At 41.6% G+C, this 22,955-nt stretch overlaps 1 protein-coding gene across 6 annotated transcripts in view; it reads left to right on the forward strand.

Moving 5' to 3' along the window:
- Positions 1 to 8,704: 8,704 nt before the first annotated feature.
- INTU (inturned planar cell polarity protein) overlaps positions 8,705 to 22,955 on the forward strand; it is a 92,906-nt gene continuing 78,655 nt past the window's right edge. For 4 of the 6 annotated variants that reach the window (XM_034771728.1, XM_034771732.1, XM_034771731.1 and 1 more), the window contains exons 1-2: positions 17,184 to 17,395; positions 21,323 to 21,912. In XM_034771728.1, coding sequence (XP_034627619.1) covers positions 17,268 to 17,395; positions 21,323 to 21,912 — 718 coding nt within the window. In that variant the 5' untranslated portion in view covers positions 17,184 to 17,267. Of the gene's footprint in view, positions 9,204 to 17,183; positions 17,396 to 21,322; positions 21,913 to 22,955 lie in introns of those variants that run through there. The other 2 variants (XM_034771729.1, XM_034771734.1) reach the window with 2 other exon arrangements.

The following is a 22,955-nucleotide window of genomic DNA, read 5'->3' on the forward strand; positions in this document are numbered from 1 at the left end:
ACCTCACCATGACAGTGCAGGACAAGAGAGTTAATGGAGATAACAGGCCAGGGCAGCCCATTACCCTGCAGGCTGGAAAGAGGGGACAGAAGCTGGAACCTGCCAGGGAATATGGAGACTATAGGGCCTTGCTAGGACAATAGGGGATTGAAGAAGCCAGCCCGGAAGAGAGGTTTCAGGGACTGCAGGATCCTATCTGGGGAACTGGAGAGTGGGGAAACAGGTGTAGGTGTGTGTGTGTACACATAGTTATGTGTAGAAGTTTGGATTTCAGTCTGTAATTGTCACACACGCATGGGGCGGTTCTCAGGAGGAAGCTAAAAAACAGAAAACAGACCAAAAATAATTTTAAGAAAAAAAAAATCTATGTTTTTAAGTCATGAGTTTGGGGGTTCTAAGTTGTGATTTGTGAACTCTGTGGTTTAGGAATACTGAATACTTAAAATGTCCTGAACCAAGTTTTCTGATCTGGCCAATCTGCACTCAGCATATAGCCACATAAGAGGCAATGGTAACCACCTTTGAAGCTCCTGGAACCAGACGGAAACCAGTTTGGTCTTTAGTGTAAATCAGAGCAGCCCAAAAGGAATCCTGATCCCCGTCTTATGCTCTAGCCACTATAAGTTGCAGAAGTAATTCTGCATAGAACAGTTATTCAACTAAACACAACTTTAAGATTTACCAAGTAAGTCTGGCTTTATAGGAGGAGTGCATTTCAGAGATACTCTTTCACTGAGTAAATGGTAAAGCACAGAAGGGATCAAATAGCAAAACTCAACCTGGAAAATATTTGTAATCTCTCAGAGGGTCAGAGCAATGACAATGCTGAAAATTGAGTCCTGTCTACACCAGAGTTTGTACCTTTGCTAGTACCAGGGCAACTAAAAAACAGCTACACTTTTCTAGTGTGCATATGGTGCTAGAGTAAAAATAAAAGACCTAGAAAAATGTTAAAATGATCTGCCAGTCTTTTCAGTTTTTATAACCCTAACCACTACCCTGGTCAAGATATCCCATCATATCAGCCTAGCTGAAGAAGGGCTGACATAAAAGAGCACAGGGACTATAAATCCTTAGTAATTTTACTGATTGTTGCTCTGTGGGGACTCACCACTGAAGTGCTCTCTTGTAGCTGGGCCCAGCATAATAGACGATCTCTTCTCCAGCATCCCTCACCAACAGTCTCTCCAGTCCTGTGGTAGTATACCTCTTCTTGTGACAGCCCTCCAGCCAGGTCACAATTTAATTCCACCCTTCCCAGGTAAACAAGAGTACAACACAAGACAGCCTTCTGCCACCTTTGAGGCTTTTCCTCAGTCTGTCAGTTAGGTTCAGTCTTCCACCATACCTTAGCATTGATACACCTTATATCAGACTTATGCACCCTTTCCTCAGAGCTGGTAGGGGAATCCAGACCCTGGACCATGGCCTAGGGACTTTGGTTTAACAGTTAAAATTTGCATCTTCTTGTTTCATATAGCAACTTCCTACCTCCCTCTAGTTTGTGTTTAACAGAGGCTCTCCTCTGGATCTCCATCCACCAGCTTCTCCCAGCACCTCCTTTGTCTGCTGGAACATTGCTCCTTCAAAACGAGCTGCCTGTGACCTGCCTCCTTTCTAAGGCCCACCACAGAGATTCCAGAGAAAATGAACACATGACCTCAGCACTCAGTGGTTTCTCGGTCTTCCCTAAACCTCCCTTATAGCTTTCACTTCCTTCTTTTATAAAGCCCCAGCTCCTCAACACTAGTGTCTAATAACAAATCAAGCTTGACACACCCTCCAGGTGCAGCAAGGTGAGCTAACCGAGGTCTCAAACTCCTGTGAACCTTTTGTTCTCCTGCATGGAGTAGGCATGATATAATCACATTTTGAATGATATAATGTCCCAAATTTACCCCTAATGCAACACCATTGATTTCAGTCATATTACACCAAGGAATAATTTGATTCAGTATATTTTCCATCACTATATATACTACAACCAGGAACAGGCTTTATGCAAATAGGTGCCTGCATTTTTATTTTAGTTCAGAGTAAACAGAGCTTATTCTGTGTGTAGGGGAGAAAGTATGGAGGAACTGGAGATCAGAAATGCATCCAGGAGAGGGAAAAAAAGATGAAGATATATTTATTTAATATTTAGGTACTTAGGACATGATACACAAAGAAAGGAGGAAGGACAGACAAGTGACACATAAAAGGAATAGAAAAAACAAACACTTCTTTTCCCTGTCTTTCTTCCTACTGTTTTCATTCTACTTTTCCCACTCCCTTCCTTCTATTTTTCTTCAATCTATGCCTTTCTTTTGAAGATGCTCATTAATATGCATTAACCAGAGTTGGATTAAGGCATAGGCAATACAAGCACAGTTTCTAGAGTCATGTGATGACATCAAAATCTCAACTTTCATTTTTTTTAAATAATTAAGTCTCAAGCCTTAATGGTTGCAAATAAACTATGAACCCAGCATGACCACTGCAGTGACATCTGCCAGGAGTCTGACATCATAATTCTCAGAGGTATAAACTGTCTCATGAATTTTAGTAGGATGTTAATACCAAAACCTGCTGCTCTGGGAGCCCCACCAGCACCAACCCAACAGAGAACTCTGTATATAAAGGAGGAAAAGAGGGTAATGAGCCTGATCCAACCTGTCCCAAGCAGATACACCTGGGGATACACCTGCAGGGGTAAGCCACCCCTGGCTTCCTCAGTAGGGGTAGAAAGAATCCTAGCTGCTCCTAAGGTGTGTGTCCATATTTTCTGTTGGGGGAAGGAAAGGGCATGCTGCTGCCTCTGCCTTTTTAGAGCCCCCCTCTCCTCCAATGGGAGGTGCAACCATCATGTAGGTGTGGAGCCACTGAGGTCATTAACCAGAATCTCAAAAACAAACAAACAAACAAACAAACAAAAGAAGGGTAAAAATTTAGAGAAGTAACATAGGATATAGGATAGTGGACAAACTGAACGGTTTAGAGCAGTGGCTCTGAATTTTTCCAGACTACTGTACTCCTTTCAGGAGTCTGATTTGTCTTGCATACCCCCAAGTTTCACCTCACTTAAAAACTACATGCTTATAAAGTTAGACATAAAAATATGGAAGTATTACAGCACACTATTACTGAAAAATTGCTTACTTTTTCATTGTTACCATACAGTATAAAATAAATCAACTGGAATATAAATATTGTACTTACATACCAGTATTTTTTATGTAACCTGTTGTAAAACTAGGCAAATATCTAGATGAGTTGATGTACCTCTGAGTAGCCTCTGTGTACCCCCAGGCTTATACATATCCCTGATTTAGAATCACTAGTTTAGAGCACAGGTTTGTTACGGGGATATTGAACCTTTCATCTTTAAGTCACATGTTCAAATTTAGTCCAGTTATTACCTTGTTATGGCTGCTCAATAGTCTGTCCAATTCTTGGAGAACAGATGTCCACACCACAAAACCACCACCACAACAACTACTAACTGTGGACTGGACAAACATGGAAACCAAATTACACTGCAGTTTAGGATTGGGGCGCATTCTTAGCACAGAGAGGGAAATTTTTCTATAAGTGCCTACTTCATGGCTTGACATATTGCAAGGGTAACTTCACTGATAAAAATGGCTGATTTTGTACTAATTTATGCAGCCACCCCTTGATTGTGCAGCAATTGCCACAGCTTCAGAATTGTTATGATTGTTTATTAAGCACTGGTATTAAGCATGTTTGGCATTGTGTATGAAGAAGTTGAGGAAAACAGTCACATTCTAAATAGATAGACAACACAACAGGGCTAGTTTAGCAGTTTTCTTTGTTCTTTTTTGTTCTATGTGGTAACGTAAAGCTTCTGCTTAGCATGTACAGATGAGGAAGCTATTTCTTAGATTAAAAATAAGAAAGGGTGTACAGGTGACATAATCAGAAAAGAAAATCTCTGTATTGTCAGTGCCTGCTGAGAATTGGTTACTGACCTGGTTATAACAGCCAAGCAGGTAAACCCATACTCAGGGCTGTAACTGAAATCCACTTAATATAGGCAACAAGCTGCAGTTGTGGATTTACTTGTCACTATAACTATAAATCAAAAATCTGACCTAAAGGGCTGATCCTAAAAAAAAAAAAAAAAAAAAAAGAGAGGTGAACGGTTTCTGCCATCTCCTCAAATCCATTGAATTCCTTCAAACTACCATCATAACTTCAGTCTTAGCCAGATGGAATGACAGCCAGCTCACTCTCATCCAAGCCTAAATCCCAGCAAGATAGTGTGTTAGTCAATCAACCACATTAGCCAGGTCCAAGGAAATAGAAATGTAAAGTTGTTTATCATCTCAATATTGGACATATGCACCAGTCCATGCTCCCTCAGGAGGAGTGACAGAATAAATCTCCCATTATAAAACATTTCTGGCCAATAAGCAATTATCCTACATTTCCTTTTGGGTACTCTTTGAAAGACAAGAACAGAGCCACTTCTGTATGACTTCATCTATCCCTACCAAGATCTATAATATATTAACACCTTCTGGTTAATGGTATCAATGGCAAATGATAGATCTAAAAGAATGATCATTTGATTTTTATCCATTGCCAGAAGGAGATCATTAACCAATTAAAGCAATGTCATTTTGGCCGTATCTAGGCCTAAAACCCAACCAGCCACAGTCAAGGAAATCTGAATACTCCAGATATAGCAAAAGTTGATTCAATATCACCTTCTTCCTAATGTTCCTCCAGAAAGGAAGATTATAGAAAGGAAGATTACTGTCACGAGAGAGTTTCTTGAGCAAGGGCCTAACAACTGTGTCTTTAAAAGAAGTCATCAACATTTCCTTCAAAGGTTAGGGATTTAAAATCTCCTCACGATATTACTCCCTAGCTCCACTGGATCACACACTTCAGAGGGCCAACTGGATAGTACCACAGAGGCCAGTATAGCGTGTCAGGCCAATGACAAGTGCTAATAACCTTACATAGTGTGCAGTATTAGGCAAAAATTTATTTCATAAACATAACATAACAATCCTTCTTACATTATAAACAATAATCAACCCAGTCAAAAGTGGGGAGCCCTTTTAAAGGGTCTGACAGTAAAGCTTTTCAGGTGGAGAGTGGGATCAGATGCACTAGAATTTTTCTGGCAGGCAGGGTGCCACTTTAAAGAATGTGTTTCTTTTTCTTCATTCCCTTAATTTTTTTAATGTTACATTTCTGTTCTTCCATAAACTCTCTCTAGTCCAATGCGTTTCAATAGGTTAAAAATACATTCTGGATTCCCCTCCCCCAACCCTCCCAAAACTGTTTCTTGTAATAAGAGCTAAGTAATAAAAGTGGACAGATTTCAAATATAGTGATCCCTAACAGCCTTTCCTTCCTAGCATATATAAATAGCTACTTCTGGGGTACTCTGTAAAATCCTGAAAAAAATTACAATAAAATAGTAATTTTGTAATCTCTGTAGTTTAGTCATCTCAAATTTACATGCTCAAGACTCAACTAAAATAATTCTTGTAAATGTCAAAGGTTAAGAATTTGCAGAAATCATGTTTGAGGATTAGTCCTGCTTGCTTGGAGCTTTTTCTTTAGCTGTGAGGAACTTGTCTACAGCTGTAGGAACATAAATAGATCCAGGAAAGAAAATATACTTTCTTGAATGTATTCACTGCATCACATTTGGATTGTTCCTCTTCTTTCTTTTTGTCACTTCTGTTATCTGAATGTATTGATCTGAGGTGTAGTGACCTTGGAAAATATACAAATTAGTGTGTAGCGATATATTTTATTGGACTTTAAACTTTGTGATTTTATCAGTTTGTCAACAGCAAGGCCCTGTTGGATCTTTTGTTACTGTACCTCATAAGCCAAAGTAATCCTAAACCAAATATTTTACACTTTCACATTTTGGCAAGCTTTGGGGGCTTTAAAAATTTTTAATTTATTTTACAAGCTCTTTTTGTCCTGAGGCATAAAAGATTCTAATAAAGATTTTTCACATGCATTTTGTTATGAGTGTGTTCAAAATGTAATATTGCTCACAGCAGATAATATCATTAAAACTAGAATTAGGTGCATAACTACAGGAAAAGCAATAAATGGTCTCTTGGGAGAAGTAGCTGAAAGATGGAGAAAAGCTAACAAGTTGCATGGAAACTACTGGCAACACAATGTGATTTTAATGTTCAATGTGTCATTCTACTGTTGTGCTTCACCAGCAAACGCTAGTACCAGAACTAGGTTTTACATTGTCCTAACTAAATTGGTTAAATACACAGCCCTGTGAGTCCAAAATGACTGTAACACCTACGTTTCCGTAAGGCATAAAAAATGGAAGGGAACAAAATAATACAAAACTTCTACCACTTTTTGTGTGTTGCTATTATGCAATATTGTTCCTATACCTCCACTTTGCAAGGCCAGCAGGAATGTAGGGAGGGCAGACTGGAGGCAAGGCCAGATAAACTGCTGAAGCCGAGAATCCAGTAGATATCCTATTCTAAATTTTTCAGATCCTATCTTGGCTTATGAAGGGACTATTCCCTCAGTGCTCCTGAGAGCTCAGACATACAATGGCAGCACGGCTGGCTCCTGTTCCTGCTGCCATTGGCAACTGAGCGCTGGTTGTGCTCTGTGACTCCTCTAAGGAGAGTAACAAAATGTTTTAGGATTAATTGATGCTGCTCTGAGCAGTATTTGCTAATCTCTTTTTTCTGTCCATTGTAATCCACATAGGAGATGGAATGTACCACTTAGGCCTGGTCTACNCTTATACTCTATCTTTCTGAACAGCCTCTTGGCTGTGGCAAATATTTTGTAAGGATCCTGAAGCAGCTACATGAAAGAAGGAAACAAAACTCATGACCTTTCCTTTTCTCCCTGATGCACACCTAATGCAGGAAGCACCATAGTGCAACCAGGTGTGCTACACCTTAAAGTGGGTGGGTCTTGGCAAGACGGGGATGTGACCAGTGCTCTGCCCTGCACACCTTCCAAAGCCAGTGTGGTGGAGAGTGCAAGAGCCTCTTCTAAGCATGCTCAGCTAAGTGGCCCTGGAAGTTAGTACCATACATTCATAATGCTTCCAGCAACTGCTACTTGGGCACCACACTTCTGCATAACCCTCCATCTCCCTAGCAAAACAGACCTGGCTTTAAAGATCACAAGATCATTGTGGGAATGAAGATGAAAGATATGTACACAAAAATATCTAACAACATACTTTGCAATAGTAGAATTCTGAGGAGACTGTCTCTCTGTCAGAATTTCTGACCCTTACCAGAGAAAGAAGTTAGGCACTCAGACATTAGAGACATCTCACTCAGAATTAATATGACATTAACTCTAACCACCTAGCAATAGTGATTCTGCACTCATCACCTCCAGGCTGGACTATTGCTACTCAATCAGTCTGGAGCTGAAGGCAAAGACTCCAAGAAAGGTGCAGCTTTTCCACTACATGGTGGCCTAACTCCCAAGCGGTCATGTTGAAGAGAGCAGAGCAGCTAACATCAGTTCTCCACAACTTTCATCTAGTTCCTGTTTATTATCAGATATGTTTCATGGTAGTGGTCCTGATCTTTAAGGACCTTATTGGTCTGTCTTAGGAACCACTCCTTTTTCATTGCGGTGCTGTATTTACTATGATTATCTTGCATACTATGGCTGAGAGAGACTAGGGAGACAATACCAAGGATCTTATCAGCTCATAGTCCCAAACTGTGGAACTACCTATCACTGGAAATCAGGATAAAGCCAAGTCTTGTTAAGTTCTGGAAATGATGCAAAACTCATCTCTTCATGAAGGCATTTCACAAAGAATTAAGCAGAAGAAAGAAGCATCATATGAAAGACTATAATTTATAAATAGGAAATGAGAATGGCAGAGGATATGGTCCTCAAACCAGATTTACACCATTTACTTAAATGGAGCTGTGTTTGATGTAAAGGAAACATTGCCTCCTGTGATTCAATAACTATGTAAAGGCAACTAGATTCTTTGATGAGGAGTGTTCCGTTTTTTTATTTGTTTGCTTGTTTTTGTATTCACAACACACCCAACCCCACCCTAGGTTGGATGAAATTCTGTATGTTCTTTTATTTTTCATTTTTCATATACATTTGTTATGACGAAGAATAAAACTGGCAGGTGCAAGAGTATTCACTATTGCAACTGCTAGTAAAATATGTCAAAAAAAGATTTTCCGACATTGCAGGAGCCCTGGCTGAGTGGAAGAAGTTGTTACCTGAAGGATCTAGAGCTGCCAGTAAAGAATTGTTTTACTTTATACAAAACTTGAGTTCATTTCCACGGGCCCATATCTATTTTTTTGTGGTGAGGGGATAGACTAACAGCAACATCATATCATATTAACAGCATTCTTCAGATCCTTACTACATTTCAAGGCAGGCCAGTTGCTATAGCTGACAACAGACTGTGAAGCAGTTCATAATTTCAGTTCCCTTTACATTCACAGGTTTCAGAAGATAAGAGATCATTATGTCCTTACCAGAAAAGTTAGTACCTGTTTTTTCATGGAACAAATAGTTGATTCCAGGACTGCCGTTTGGGACTTCCACCCCCAAAAGTTACCTTGATCCCTAGCAGACGATGCGTGGAGGACTTTAGGACCAGGGGAAGTCCGGGAGGAAGCAGGAGAATTGAACAGCTCCCACCTGCTCGATTTGAATTGCTTTCAAAGTTTCATCTGCAGATTAGAAGTTTGCCTTGGAGGTTGGAGCAGTAGCCTCAGTAGCAAGCGACTCTCTCCTTCTTCGGATAGACACTGGGCCCTTCCTCAAAACATTCAGGAAAGCTCTTGAGTGAGTGCTGGTATCTGCAGGCATCGGCTTTTGGGGGAAGGAGGAGATTCCCCTGCTCTCTGGAGGCGGAAACTGTTCGAGTCATGTTTTCTTTGGATCACAGAAGAATTGCTCGGAGGGAACATTCACTCCTTCCTCTCTACTTCTCCTGAAATGACAAGCTTGCTCATTGCTCTGAAATAGCTAACCCACCCCGGTGCAGTCACGCAGCTGATCACTAGCACTCGGGGAGAGGGGCTTGCGTGAAACCTGGCGAGGAGTTCTGTGTCTGCAATGAAGTGGCCTCTCCTGTGCAACATGTTCAGCGTTGGCAGGTACAGCATCCCGAGACCTGTCACCAGGAATCTGGAGGATCTGGACTCAGTGCAAAGTATCCTACTGCACAGGTTAGTGTGAGGGGGAAGGGAGCTGAAAGGCAGGAGAGGGAGCTCACAGACCTTCCCTTTCCCACCAGGCACTCAGTTCAGACTGGTGAAGAAGTGGTTTTGGTTTTTTGTTTTTTTTTTTAACGTAAGTGAAAGGCATTGGCAATTCTTGTTTTCCACTTCTTTCTAGCTGTTTCCTCTGGGACAGGAGCAGTCGGATCTGAAGTCCTTCTGACCCCCGTACACACACAGGCAACAGGATCTCCTGTAATTCCACTAATATGCTATGGTAAAGGGAACTTCTCCAACCCCTTCTCTCTAGGCACCCCGGAAAGGGGTGTATTGCTAAACTTAAAAAAAAAACTGGAAGGGCTAAGAACTACTGTGTGACACCCTCAGCCACTGAGCAATGAGCTTCCTGTAGAGAAAGATAAATAAAGAGATCATCTCTCACTGTGCTCGTTCCTTAGTTTACAGACCCTGCTCCTGTGCATGACACGCTGTGGCTGTGCTGTAACAGACACATGATACTTACAAGAGGCAGCAGTTCAGTGCAGTAACTGCTACCGCTCTCAGAACCAGCTAAAAATTAAAACTGGGAGACACAGTTATTAACTTTCCGCTTTCTCCAGGAGGGTGATTAGTGGGCAGAGAGTCTTTTGTTGTTCAGACAGGAAATGAGAATGTGCTGTTTCCCCCTTTTTCTGTTATTCAGTCGAGGATGGGGAAATGTTTAATGTTTGACCTACAAAAGAAGCATGCTCGATAAGAAACCCAAACTTTCAAAGCATTATAGGAGATGTACGATTCGGAGGCATGGGGGTAAAATGGATTAGATGGAGAGAATATTGAGCCGGGGCTATTTGTGTCGGGTAACCAAGAGGATGAGAAGAATTTTTACCTCTTTAATGCTAAGACTAAATAAAAGGGCTGGCTGATTTTAGAATACAGTAAGTAATAATTCTCTTGTTTAGCTCCCTGTTTTAAGGGTACTGGTATTTACTGTAGTTGCCACATAGAGAGGGAAGGAAGGCTGTATTGATACTTTGTAACGGCACTATAAAAATCTAAGCAATACAATTTGAGGGGTTTCAGGGAAATATACAGGCTTACACTTAATAGAAATGTTGGGGGAGGGGACAAGAGGAATCACTTACATGATCATCTTGAATTTTTCTGCTTTTTTAAAAAAAGCACAACGCTATGCCAGATGGGAAATCGTCTGGACCTTTGAGAGTGCAAGAGGAACGCTGAAAAGAAATTGCTTCTTTTCCCCCTTCCCCCGCCCTCACCATCCCTAACATGCAATTTTCCACAGTTTTCCCCAAAGAAGCACTCACAATGAGACCTTATCAAAGGGGCTAGTAAAGAAAGGACGCTAAAAAAAGATCCCAAAGACAATTTCCCAGCACTAACTAGAAAAGGCTCATGACTAAATCACACATTACAATACGAAAACGATTCTATTGAGCAGTATTTAATAAAAGCTCATAAGTAGCCTGTGTCTAATAGAGTATCTGTTTCTCAAAACACACTTTCTGCTAAATTATTTTATTTGCTATTGCAAATGAAATTCAATCTGTCATGTCAGTGCCAGCTCCAAATAGATATCGCTACTGAAAATGAAACCTAATTATTAACACAGCTGCAACTGAAAAATGTTTAAAAGCAATAGCTACAAAATTGTAGCTATGAAAATAGAGACAAATACTACCCTAGAAATAAATAGATAGGGAATTCTGGAATAGACCTGCTCTCATATCGCACTGTGAAGCAACTTTATCTGAATTACAGATAAATGCTGCCATATGCGACTGGGAACCCTCTGAAATCTGAACAGTATGGATGCATGTGTCAGAGACTGTAAAGCTGAGTGGGTGTTGTGGGTTTTTTAAGTCACAGTAGCAAAATGTTGCCCAATAGTATTTCTTATTTTAATTTACTTTCCATGCACTGGAGTACTATTTGTACTTACATTTGCATTTTGACTGACTGCAAAGAATCACTGTATTCTTTGTGCTTGACCTATATGCCATATCTAAGTGATCCTAATAAAGGCTGTGGAATTTAACAAAAAAAAAAGCAAGTTGTGGAAAAATCCAATTTCAAATTATTACTACTTTAAATGCTAATAGGCAATGGTTGCTGGAAATTAAAGTAGTTGGTGACTCTATAAAATACTCCCCCAAAGGAGTCACCTGGGTTGGTGTGGTCTTCCTGATTTTTTTTTCTTTCATATTTGTCTTCCAATATTTGTTCTTCTTACTGCACTGAGGACACCAATGACAGAGGAAATGGAAAGAGGCAAAAAAAAAAAGTGAAATCTGCATTTACTTATTTTGTATGTGGTATTTGCAAACCTGAAGGCTTTTTCCTCAAAGTTTCTATTATTTTCTGTCACAAAGGTAGCCTTCACTATGGCTTTAGGTTATCTTAATTTAAATACACTAATCTAAAATGAACACCGTTTCCCTATTAAATTCACCTTGCCTTGAAGTAAACTGTCCCCACACAGTAATAGCAGCAAAGTTGTGAACAAAAGGTTTTATGATGCTTGTTTGTTTGCTTTTATAAAGTATTAAAGACCTGAAAGTCCATGCCACTCACCCTTCAAACACAAGCTTTCTTTTCTGCTTGTTTTTAACTTTACATTTTTTTTCATATTTGTATGTCTTCCCTTCCCTGTTTTGCTGATTACCAGATGTCCCTTGGAGAACACAAATGTACCCCTACATTGAAAGGGCCAGGGTAGTGAATCTTTATCAAAATAAAATCTTTTTTGCCCAAATAAGGTGCCTCGGGACTCGTTGTTGCTCTTAACAAAAGAGGGGTTTTTTTTCTTCCAACTTTGTTTCAGTCATTTGAGCAAAGCAGGCGTTAACAAAAACAAACAATCTTAAACTAAAATGAAAATCTCTTCCCCGCTCCACTGTGGTTTTACTTGCTTGGTATTTATAATATCATATTCCTACTAGTTCTCCAGTTGACCATAGAGTCTTCCAAGAGAAAAACAAGTCGAACAGACCTGAATTTCAGATATTAAATAAAAGCAACAAATAATCTTGTATAGTTTTCTCCGTTATCTTTAAAGAAACAAAACCTGTAACTTCAAAGTCCAGTGGAAAATGGGGGAGAGGAAGAAAGCTGGGGACCATTTAAAATGTTAAGCATTGGCTGTTAAGAAAGACACATTCTGTTGTAGTCAAAGCACATTCATTGTTTGCTAGGGTCTATTTATACTGGCTATACTATGCAAAGGGGCCACAGAGCTGGCAGATCCAGCCACCAGGAAATTGTCCTGGCTTTGGGGGAATCTCTACCCCAATAGAGCCAGCAGCACAACAGATATATGCACATTCCTCCTCTCCCCCTCCCCCCCCCCGCCAACACACCTACAGCCTCTGACATTGGGGGTGTAGATGGAGGGGAAAGGGTGTGGCTGAAAAATCTCTCAGTTCTATCTATTCCTGTAGTGGTCCTTCAGGGCCATAGATAACAGCCATGAGTTGAAGCAACCCTGGCTGGCCCCAAATACAGGAGGTGCAAAGGTGGCATGCAGTCACCATGCCATCACTTTCAGTCCTGCATGGAGGGGAATTCAGCCACACCCAAGACCCATGGCTATATCTTGTCTACACTAACCAAAGAAATCATGCTGGCATCTTTTTAGCAAATTATGTTTAATCATGGTTCCTAGGTAAGGTGTTAAGATTGGTCTTGTTGTGTCAATAGACCAAACTGTGCTATAAGAGAGTGAGGGCACTTCCATATTTATAAAAGCAAAACAACCATTCTTTATACTTCTACCACAAAAGAGAACATGTTTTCTGCAAATGCCAGACCTTCCTTTTGCAACTTCCCATTGGAAAAACCAGTTACCAGCGAATAACAGTGGAGAAAATAATACTCAAAAGCAATAGTTTAATTTTCAATTTAGTCAATAACTATATTTATTTTCATTTATATAAAGTAATGCGTTAACCAGTTGTCTAATAGGAGATAGTTATTATATCAGTGCCAACGATAGCCTGTGGCAGAACGTCTGTTTGTTGTTAATGCAGGAAGCATTGGAGAGAAGGTTCACTAGACTTCCAAGTCAAGAGTAGTACCAGTCCAGCTAATCGTGTTAAATATAAAGGGTCTTCCATATGAATGATTATTTCAAAGCTGCTTATAATTCTTCTGTATAGGGAATGGTGTCAGGGTTTTCCCTTCCACAGAGATCTTATGGGAAATTCTGTCTCTATTCAAATAACATCCTGCTGTGAGAGACAGTGCCTTTGCTTAGTTGTTTCCACACCAGCAAAAATCATAAATGTTTCAGAAAATATACTTGGGAGATTTGCCACTACTGCTTTCAGTAAACCGATGTTCTGTGGTGCTTTGCTCTCTAATACGGTTATCCTCGAAAACAGCAGTGCATGGGCTTTCCTTCTTTTGGGGAGGGAAGTCTGTACTTCTCACTTGTTGAACTAACAACTGGAAACAATTAACCAACCCTTGAACTCAGTGAAATTTAACATAAGTCTATGCCAGATGGTCCCATCACTTCTCAACAGAGACATTTTCATGTGCTGTTCGCTGCATTAAAGGTGCTAGCAAATATAAATGGAATTAAGCAGGGAGGGTTGAATATCTCACCTCCAACTTTTTATTAAAATCCTGATTTCTTGTGTAATATTCCATTTAGAAAATCACCAGACACTGGGTAATTTGGAGGAGTTCATGTGTCTCCTGTTTATCCAGAATGTTTCGGTTTGAGGAGGTGAATTGCTTGAGAAGTTGGGGTTTCCCCTCCTGCTTATCTGGAAGTAATATACTCTGACTTGCCTTCTTTTATCTTGCCTTTATGCCATGCCTTAAAATTACCATGTGCTAGTCTAAAATAGAAGTCATAGGTCTGAACTTGTTTAAGAATTCTCCACCATTAAGATTGGTATACTTTCAGTGAAATTTTTATGTCACCTAAGATAGGAAAAGCTTAAACCCTGCCTATTACTTCCTATCCTGAAGCTGAACTGAACAGTTAGGGTTTTTTTGTACTACTACATGTTTTCTTAATTTTCCTCTTATTTTCTTCCATAAGAAGAGCATATATACATGTATCCTTCCCTATATGTGGATGGACTTGTATGACTAAGCCTATATACTTGCATTCATAGATAACAGGCTTTTACTTTTAGGAGCAAAAGCACAAGTCTTGCCTAGAGCCTACTTCAGAGGGACCACAAAATTCTAGTCTGAGATTTCTGTAACAGTTCCAGTTGAAAAGTTAGTTGTGTAGCTAAGAAAGACGTGTCCAAAGCACTCCTTTGTTAATTCACTTAGAATCATCTGTTCACTAGTTAACATTTTCTGTGAGACTGTCTCAAGTACAGAAGTTTCACACTAGAATCTTACACCTACTGCAATAAGCTCCAGCAGTGTAACGTCTAGATCTTCAGAACACAGATCAATTCCACACTTTTAGAAATGTTCCAACAATTCTATCCCATCCCATTCTGTATGCACCCTAGCATCTTGTTGTGGTTATTGACTATAGCTGCGCATCCAGCATAGGTTTTCATTGAATTGTTTACTGTGACACCCAGTTTTTGAGTTGATAGAACCCTGTAGGATACCTTAATTTTTCCTCCGATGTGTATTATTCTGCATTTGTTTACACTGAATTTCATTTACCAATGTGTTGCTCATTTAGGTCTCTGAAGTTCTTCACTCCTCTGTGGTTCAGACTAACCTAAATAACTTTGTGTCATCTGCAAAATTGCTATTTCACTACTCACCTGCCTTTCAGATCATTTAATAAATGTATTAAACACTTGGGACCTAGTATGAAACCTTGAGGCACTCTGCTGTTAACCTTTTTTGCCAAGGTGAAAACTGTCCATTTAATCCCACGCTTTCTGTCTCCAAGCCAGTTTTTGATATATGATGATATTTTTGCTTCTCACCCAGGGCCTACTTAGCTTCTTTAGGAGCCTCTTGTGCAGGATCCTGTCAAAGGCCTTTTGGAATTCTCAATAAATTGTCAACTGGTTCTCCTTTATTTATTGCTATATTGATATGTTCAGAGAATTTTAGGAGATTACAGAAACTCAGCCAGATAACATGTTAAAACTACAACTTGCCTTGTCTGCACTGAAATTTCAACAATTAGCTAACATGTTAAAAACACTTTAATAAAAGGCCTCAGGCATTTTCTGGACTGGGATTTAAAGTTGTGATATTAACATGTTGACGCTCTAACTAGCACATTTTAAGTATAGTGAAATGGCACACTGCTTTTAACATGTGCTAAATCGGTCAATTCAAAGCCTAGGATTTCCCAAGGCTTCAACTCAGCCAATTTAGCAGGTTAAAGGCAGTAGTTTTGTCTACACATCTTAAATTCTAAGCTATCTAAGGCCATAATGAAAAACAACCATGAACCAGCCAAAATCTCTGGTAAAGATTAAACTGCTGTTGTGGCAACTAATCAATAAGCTTTAACCTTGTAGCTGTAGACCTGAACCATGTTTACAACTAACCATACCAGTAATCAGAGGGGTAGCCGTGTTAGTCTGTATCCACAAAAACAACGAGGAGTCTGGTGGCACCTTAAAGACTAACAGATTTATTTGGGCATAAGCTTTTGTGGTTTAAAAAAAAACCATTTCTTCAGATGCAGCATCTGAAGATGTGGGTTTTTTACCCACGAAAACTTACGCCCAAATAAATCTGTTAGTCTTTAAGGTGCCACTGAACTCCCCATATCAGTAATGTGTTACAAACACAATTCAAAGCTGTAGTGTGGATAGGGCTTTAAAGTACATTATTAACTAGTAATTGCATTAGATTTGAATTGAAAAGAATTTCAGGGATTTAACTTCTGCTTTTTTTTATTACTGGAACAAGATCTATGGTTTGGGAAAGGTTTAGTGTTCCTTAAAAAATGAGCTGGATTCCAAAATGTTTGAAAATTATTACAGGCCACATGAACTTCCCAAAGTGACCCTTTTTCATTTTGTTCGTTTGTTTTGAAAACTATAATTACTATAGTAATTTATAAAAACATGAAGCAATTAGCAAAATTAAAGATGATTCCATGTAAACACTTGCTTCTGTTCAGTCAATCATATTGATGTATTATGTGCCTTCTAGCAATAAGCAAGCCATCAGTTTATCCCAAATAGTGGTTGTATTTGAACACATGCTTGCTTTTGGGATAGCAGGTGTAAGGGGGAATCACTACTGGAAATAAGTTTATGTTCAGTTTCTATTTTATCTTAGTTCCGTTCTGGGGAAGGTAGTGGGGCCTGGAGGATAGAAAGTGAGCAGAAACTCAAAACACCTAGGTTTTGTCCTTAGCTCTGTCACCAGTTCTGCTGGGTGACTTTAGGCAAATCACTCTACCTTACCCTACCTCAGTTTCCCTACCAGTAAAGTGGTGATGACCATACTGACTCCTTTTGCAAAGCGGTAGGAGAGTGAATGATGAAAAGCCTTGAATAAGAGCAGAGCTTATTATTATGGTGTGAAATACACCTAAGCCCTGAGTCTTTCCACTGCTGGTGCCAGGGTCTATCCCTCGCAAATGAAGGCGCAGTCCGCTGTTCAGGCTGAGACGTGGGATGGGAATCGGTCTCCTCGCCCTGGCGTGCGGCCACAGGCGCCGTTAGGGCACAGGGGTCGTGTCTGTTGCTCCGGCCCCGCCTGCCCTTGTCTCTACTGGGGGGACACAGCGCCTGGGGGGAGCGCTCCGGGGCTGAGGCCGGCCAGAGCCCGCGCCTAGCGGGGAGCCCCCCGCGCTGTTCCGCAGGCCCGGACCCGGTGCCGCGTGGGGGGGGGGGGGGGGGGCAGGCAGGGAGGAGTCAGAGCCCGAGCCCGACGGCGCTACCCGGTCGCTGCTGCAGCAGGAGCTGCCTCGCCGCCGCCACCGGCCTCTCTCGCGCCACAGGGCTTCTCCCGTCTCCATGGCACCCGGCCGGCGGCACCAATAGAAGGGCGGGACGGGCATCACATGTCGCCCTCGTGTTTCCGGGTGTTGGTATCATGGCGGGTGGGGGCTGCTGGGCTCCGTAGCGGTGGGGTGAGAACCCCCCCGGCATGGAAGAGCCACTGTCGTTCGAGATGCCCCGGGAGCCGGCGCCGCGGCAGGAGGAAGAAGCTGCGGGCGGCAGCGAGGAAAGCAGCGAGACCGGCTCCTGCTCTGCATCGTTCTCCGGGGGCTCTGAGTAAGGGCGCCCCCACCCCGTGGGTCTGGGGTAGAGAGTGACCGTGTTTTCTGGCCCTCGCTATCGGGAGGGAAGGACTCAGTTCTGGCCATGCTGCTCCGTCCCCTGGGGTCAAGCGCTGCAGCCTTCGCTCCCAGGCTGGCTGGCTTCTAGGGCACCAGGTGTGAGAAAGCGCACCTCGGCATCCTGAGGCTCCTGCCACCCAGCTCCATTCAGAAGAGCTTGGATTTCATGCTTCCCCCTTTCCACTCTTCAGTTGTGAGAACTCGGGCAAACAGCTTCGCGCTCTGTGCCTCTGTTTCCCACCATAGAAAAGGGGTAGGAAGGGCTCCCTGTCCTGTCAGAAGGTGCTTTGAGATTCTTGGGCGTAAGGTACTGTAAAAGGGGAAATGGCCTCACTACAGTTTCAGCCCTTATATTTGAGTCCATATAGGGAGGTTCAGTTAATCAATTTTGTTAATCTTATTAATAATTTAAATAGCTCCCAGAAGGAGACTTGGCTGTTAAAAGTAATATTTGTAACAGTTTATTATGATTAAAATTACTATTCATGCATAAATATGAATGTGCCAAGTATTATGCATTTCTGCAGATTATGGCAGCTGGGATCTGAAAACCTAAAGTTAGGATCTTAAGTCCATATTTAGATACCTAGATAAGTGGTGTGATTTGCTCCCAGGAGCTTCTGTTGATTTCAGATGGCTACAGATGGTTGTTGTAGGGTTACACTGTTGTTCCTTCCCCTAGCTAAAACATAAATCATGTTGATTCCCCACTTCCCCAAGTGCTGGGCAGAAAACTGTTTTTTTTTTTTATTCTGTTTCCAAAACATTGTTCATTTTGTGCTGGTTGTAGGCTAAAGCCTCGCCTACACTTAAAAGTTAGGTTGACATAGCTACATCACAGGTATGTGAAAAATCCACCCACCTGAACTCTGTAGCTATGCTGACCTAACCCCAATGAACATGCAGCTAGATTGATGGGGGAAAAAATGTCTCCGTTGACTTAGCTATGATTGTTTGATATAGACTGTGGCCTGGTCTACACTACAGGGTTAGGTTGATTTAAGCTGCCTTGCATCAACCTAGTTGTGAGAGTATCTTCACTTAATTTGGCTCCTGGTGATGTAAGTGCCTCTCTGCTGATTTAGTAACATCACCTTCCTGAGTGGCATACAGTCATGGTCAATGTAAATAGGTCCACGCATGGCTTACACATTGATTGTTACTGGCTTTGAGGAGCCACCTCACAATGTCCCACACTGACAATACAGTCAATACAAGCGCCTCTGGTGAGGATGCACCCCACAAGCACAAGGAGCCAAGTATGCACAAGCGAGTTAATAACTGTGATGGCTGTATGCTGACATAAACTAGGTCTACATAAATTTGTAGTGTAGACACGGACTGTGGCTACCCTATGGTGCCAGAGCTGTGCCAGTATAGTTCCGTAGTGTAAATGTAGCTTGAGTTTTCTGTAGCTCCTTTCTATGTTTGGTGGAATGAGTAAGGGCCTCAGCCCACAGAAGTAGCAAACACCTTGAAATCTACAGAAACCTGTTACTTCTGCACAGCTAACCTACTGCCTGATCCTTTCCCTGAGATCAGAATCCTGAAATAACCTTGCTACTGTTGTCTAACCTTCCTTTTGATTATACTACTCCAGCCTCTGTTGTAGTGACTATTTTAGATTAAGGCTGGAGTAGCAGCCTCAGAGTAGCTCTGCTACTACAGTAAGGTCTGGAAGTTTGCATAGGAATTCTTCTCTTCCAGAAACACCAGTAAGGTTCACAGTTACACTGCTTCTGTGCATCTCATTAGAGTGTTATGCTTCTTCTGGAGGCAAATCCTGTTCCCTGCAGATGACCATCTTGTAACTAAGGGCAGATCTAAGCTTAAAATGCTGCATCAGCACAGCTTCACTGATGCAGTTATGCCCCTGTAGCACTTTAGTGAAGATGCTCTAAGCCAGTGGTGGGCAATCTGTGGCCTGCACGCAGCCCAGCACTGCTTTAAGCCAACGAGAGTGAGCTTCTCCCATCAGCTTAGTTAATCCACCTCTGTGAGAGGCTGAACCATAGCCTCAGAGTTTGCCACCGAGCCATGAGCTCTAGCTCCCAATCAGCTTGGAAGCACTGTGAGCCTTTTTCAAGCTGGAGTTCTTGGGGCTTCCAGACTTCCTGTTGCAGAGCCAAGGCTCCCCAGCTGTTCAGCATAGATCCTAAAAGCCCTAGATACTGGTCTCCTCAGCAGCCCACCAGGCAAGCTGGCAGAAACCAGGAAGGGTTCTGACGAAACTAGGGTTACCATATTTCAGCAAGCAAAAAAGAGGATGGGAAGAGCCCCGCTCCTGCCCTAGCCCTGCCCCTCCCATTTCCCGCCCCCCTCAGAACCCCCAACCCTCCCCCCGCTCCTTGTCCCCTGACTGACCCCTGCCCCTAACTGCCCCCCAGGACTCCACCCCCTACCTAAGCCTCCCTGCCTCTTGTCCCCTGACTGCCCCCTCCTGAGACACTACCCCCTACCTGTCCTTTGACTGCCCCAACCCTTATCCACACCCCCAGACAGACCCCTGGGACTCCCACGCCCCATCCAACCCCTCCCCACCCCCTGACAGCCCCCCCCCCAGAACTCCCGACCCATCTAAACCCCTCTGCTCCCTGTTCCCTGACTGTTCCGATCCCTCTCCCCACCCCTGCCCCCTGACAGCCCCCCTCCCAGAACTCCCAACCCTCCCCCCCATGAGCAAATCCCTCTATGCTGCTGCTCTGCTTGCTCCTCCCTCCCCAGCTGCAGTACTCCTGTGGAAGCTGGAGGATGGATAATGGGGATGAGGATGGGAGAGACATGGAGACTCAGTTAACTTTCCCCCCAAGCAGCATGAACTTGTGTGCAGATGTTTGTTTGTCTGCAGATGGAGAATGCTGTGCAGAATGACTCCTACCACCAAGTTATTTATATTATCTTGGCAATTAGGAGTCCAGGTGTGGGCTAGGACCCCATTATGGTAGGTGCTGTACAAACACAGAAAACATATATTCCTTGCTTCCAAGACGTTACAATCTAAGTAAACAAAACTGTGGATCTTCCTCAGAAGGGCTCTCATGGGGGCCTCAGGAAGGAAAAACAGTATCATGGAGTTCCTTCATAAACATTCCATCAGAAATCTGTCCAGTTGGAGTCACCTCAATTGTCCCTTAGATCTTCAATTATATAGCTGACTACATATAATGTGCTTTACTCACCTAAACCCATGGAAACCTATATTACCAAAAGAGTCTCTTAATTTAGACTGACTACGGAACTAATATTGTACTGTTATCAGTTCTAAATGGAAGCTTATTTTATTGATACTTAAAAATAAACCCAGTTGGGATAGGGAAGGGAGGTGGAAATCTTCCCATAAACAAAGCATTGATAGTCTGTTATCTTTTATTGCTAAAGTACACTGCTAACTCAATTTTTATTTGTATGCTGTTCATAAATGCCATCAATACAACTGTTCTTTCAGATGGCTTAAGGGAGAAACATGGGAGAGAATGGACAAGATGTCATTCTTGTTTGACTAAAAGAGAACCCCTCACTCTGATGGATAATGGTTACTTATTCAGACATGGCTGTGAAAGGAACGGTTCAATGAAATTGGCTTCTGTGAATGATGCTTTTGCAATGGATGAATAGTAAGACACTATAAAAAGCTACTTCAGACTCTGGAAGGGCAGTTGTGGTTCTCCCACTGCTTTTTTTTTCCTTTCTTTTCTTCCGTAAGGATTTTTATATTCAACATGATCTAGAGCACCAAGGCCATAGAATTTCAAGAGAGAGACTTTTTCTCACTCCCTCCCCAAAGTAAACAAACGTAGTTGGTATTGCTATCTTCCTTGTCTGCATTAGCATTTAATTGTGTTTCTCTCTCTCTCTCTCTCAGCGACCTTGAGCCTGAATGGTTGGACAGTGTGCAGAAAAATGGGGAATTATTTTATCTAGAACTGAGTGAAGCTGAAGAAGAAACTCTTCTTCAAGACAGTTCTTCGGAGGTGCCTGCAGTGAATCATGTCAGGTTCCGTGACAATGAAGCTGAGGTAATTCAAGAGGGACCACGAAAAGAAAGAAAGTATGAACCCAGACTGAAAAAAATCACCAAAATTTTAAAAAAGAAAAGCCTTTTACCAAAGCATTCTGGTAAGAAAGGAACTGGTGGTAGTTGTGGGCAACCTTCTGGCCCAACCTCCATACTGAAACACCAATCCACTCAGAAGGTGGGAGTCATAGTCCAGCAACGGTACAAAGATGTATGTGTTTATATAAATCCAAAAAGACTACCCAACAATGGAGCAAGGGAAAAACTCAAGCTTCTGGAGGCATTGGTAGGGATTGTTCATCAGTCTTCATGGAGCAGCAGAAGAGCTGAAAAGCAAGAACAAGACAGAAGCAACAAAGGGATCAATGAAGAGAAGCTTGTAGTTCATGGCTTGGTCCCAGGCAGCTCAGCCATAAAAACAGGTCAAATCTTGATTGGTAAGTAACCCAATGAACACTGATGTGCTTGCTCTGATTAAAACCAATGCAGATACTAAATTACTCTTTAAATTGCAGCAAAACCTCTACTAACAAGCATTTTCGGTAGATATAAAGGATAACTTAAATATTTCTGACATTTTAAGTATATTTGAGCTGGTTGGCTCATAACTCAGAGGTTCTACTGTAACTGGAATTTAGTTGAACACAAAACAGCATATATAACTTATTTTTATTAAACAAAACAACCATATGTTTTGGATACATAAACTTCTCTTATCAAAATATGATCCACATTTACAGCTATCTTAAAAATAGTTTAGGCCTCAACATATTTGATATTAAATTCGGATTTCATTTTAAACAGGTTTATCTTCTAAAAGAAAAACATTGTAATTGAAATAAAAAAATTGTATTTAAATAAAAAAAAAAAACATTTTTATTTAAAAAAAAAAAAAATCAATTTTTATCCACAATAAGCTATAGGCACATAGGCTATTCATAGACTATTACCAATAAGCAATTAATGTATTTTTGTGCTCCTGGCATGTTGGGTCTTGGATCACTGGGGGCAATTAATGCAACTCTCTAGGCAGCTGAAGTCTGTAGGAGTACCATGGTTGGAGAAGGAGACAAGATAAGTGGGACGGCATATACTCGTTTTGACTGGGTTCAAGAGGAGCAGCAAACAAAGGCTCCAAACTGTGTAAAGGGTGAGCCTGAGCTGATTCAGTGTGTGAGGCACTGTGGAACAAAGAACTGATAAACTGGTGTATGGACCTACGAGAATCCCGTGCCTGGTGAGATTAGCCTGCATGTAGACTTTCGGTTTTGTAATACCTTTTTTCTCTGTAATATTTTTGTCCTAAATGTAATGTGGTTTGTGAAAATTGATTGGTCACTGGTAAACCTGTCATAGTTTCTGGTAGATAGTCCAGCACCTGCAGTTCTTCTAAAGTGAGATTTGCTTGGAGAAGCACTGTAACTAGGGTTCCCAATTTTGGTTGGATGTATTCTTAGAGCTTTCATCACATGACATAATC

This window comes from Trachemys scripta, chromosome 5 (assembly GCF_013100865.1).
Source record: "Trachemys scripta elegans isolate TJP31775 chromosome 5, CAS_Tse_1.0, whole genome shotgun sequence".
Classification (NCBI taxonomy): domain Eukaryota; kingdom Metazoa; phylum Chordata; order Testudines; family Emydidae; genus Trachemys; species Trachemys scripta.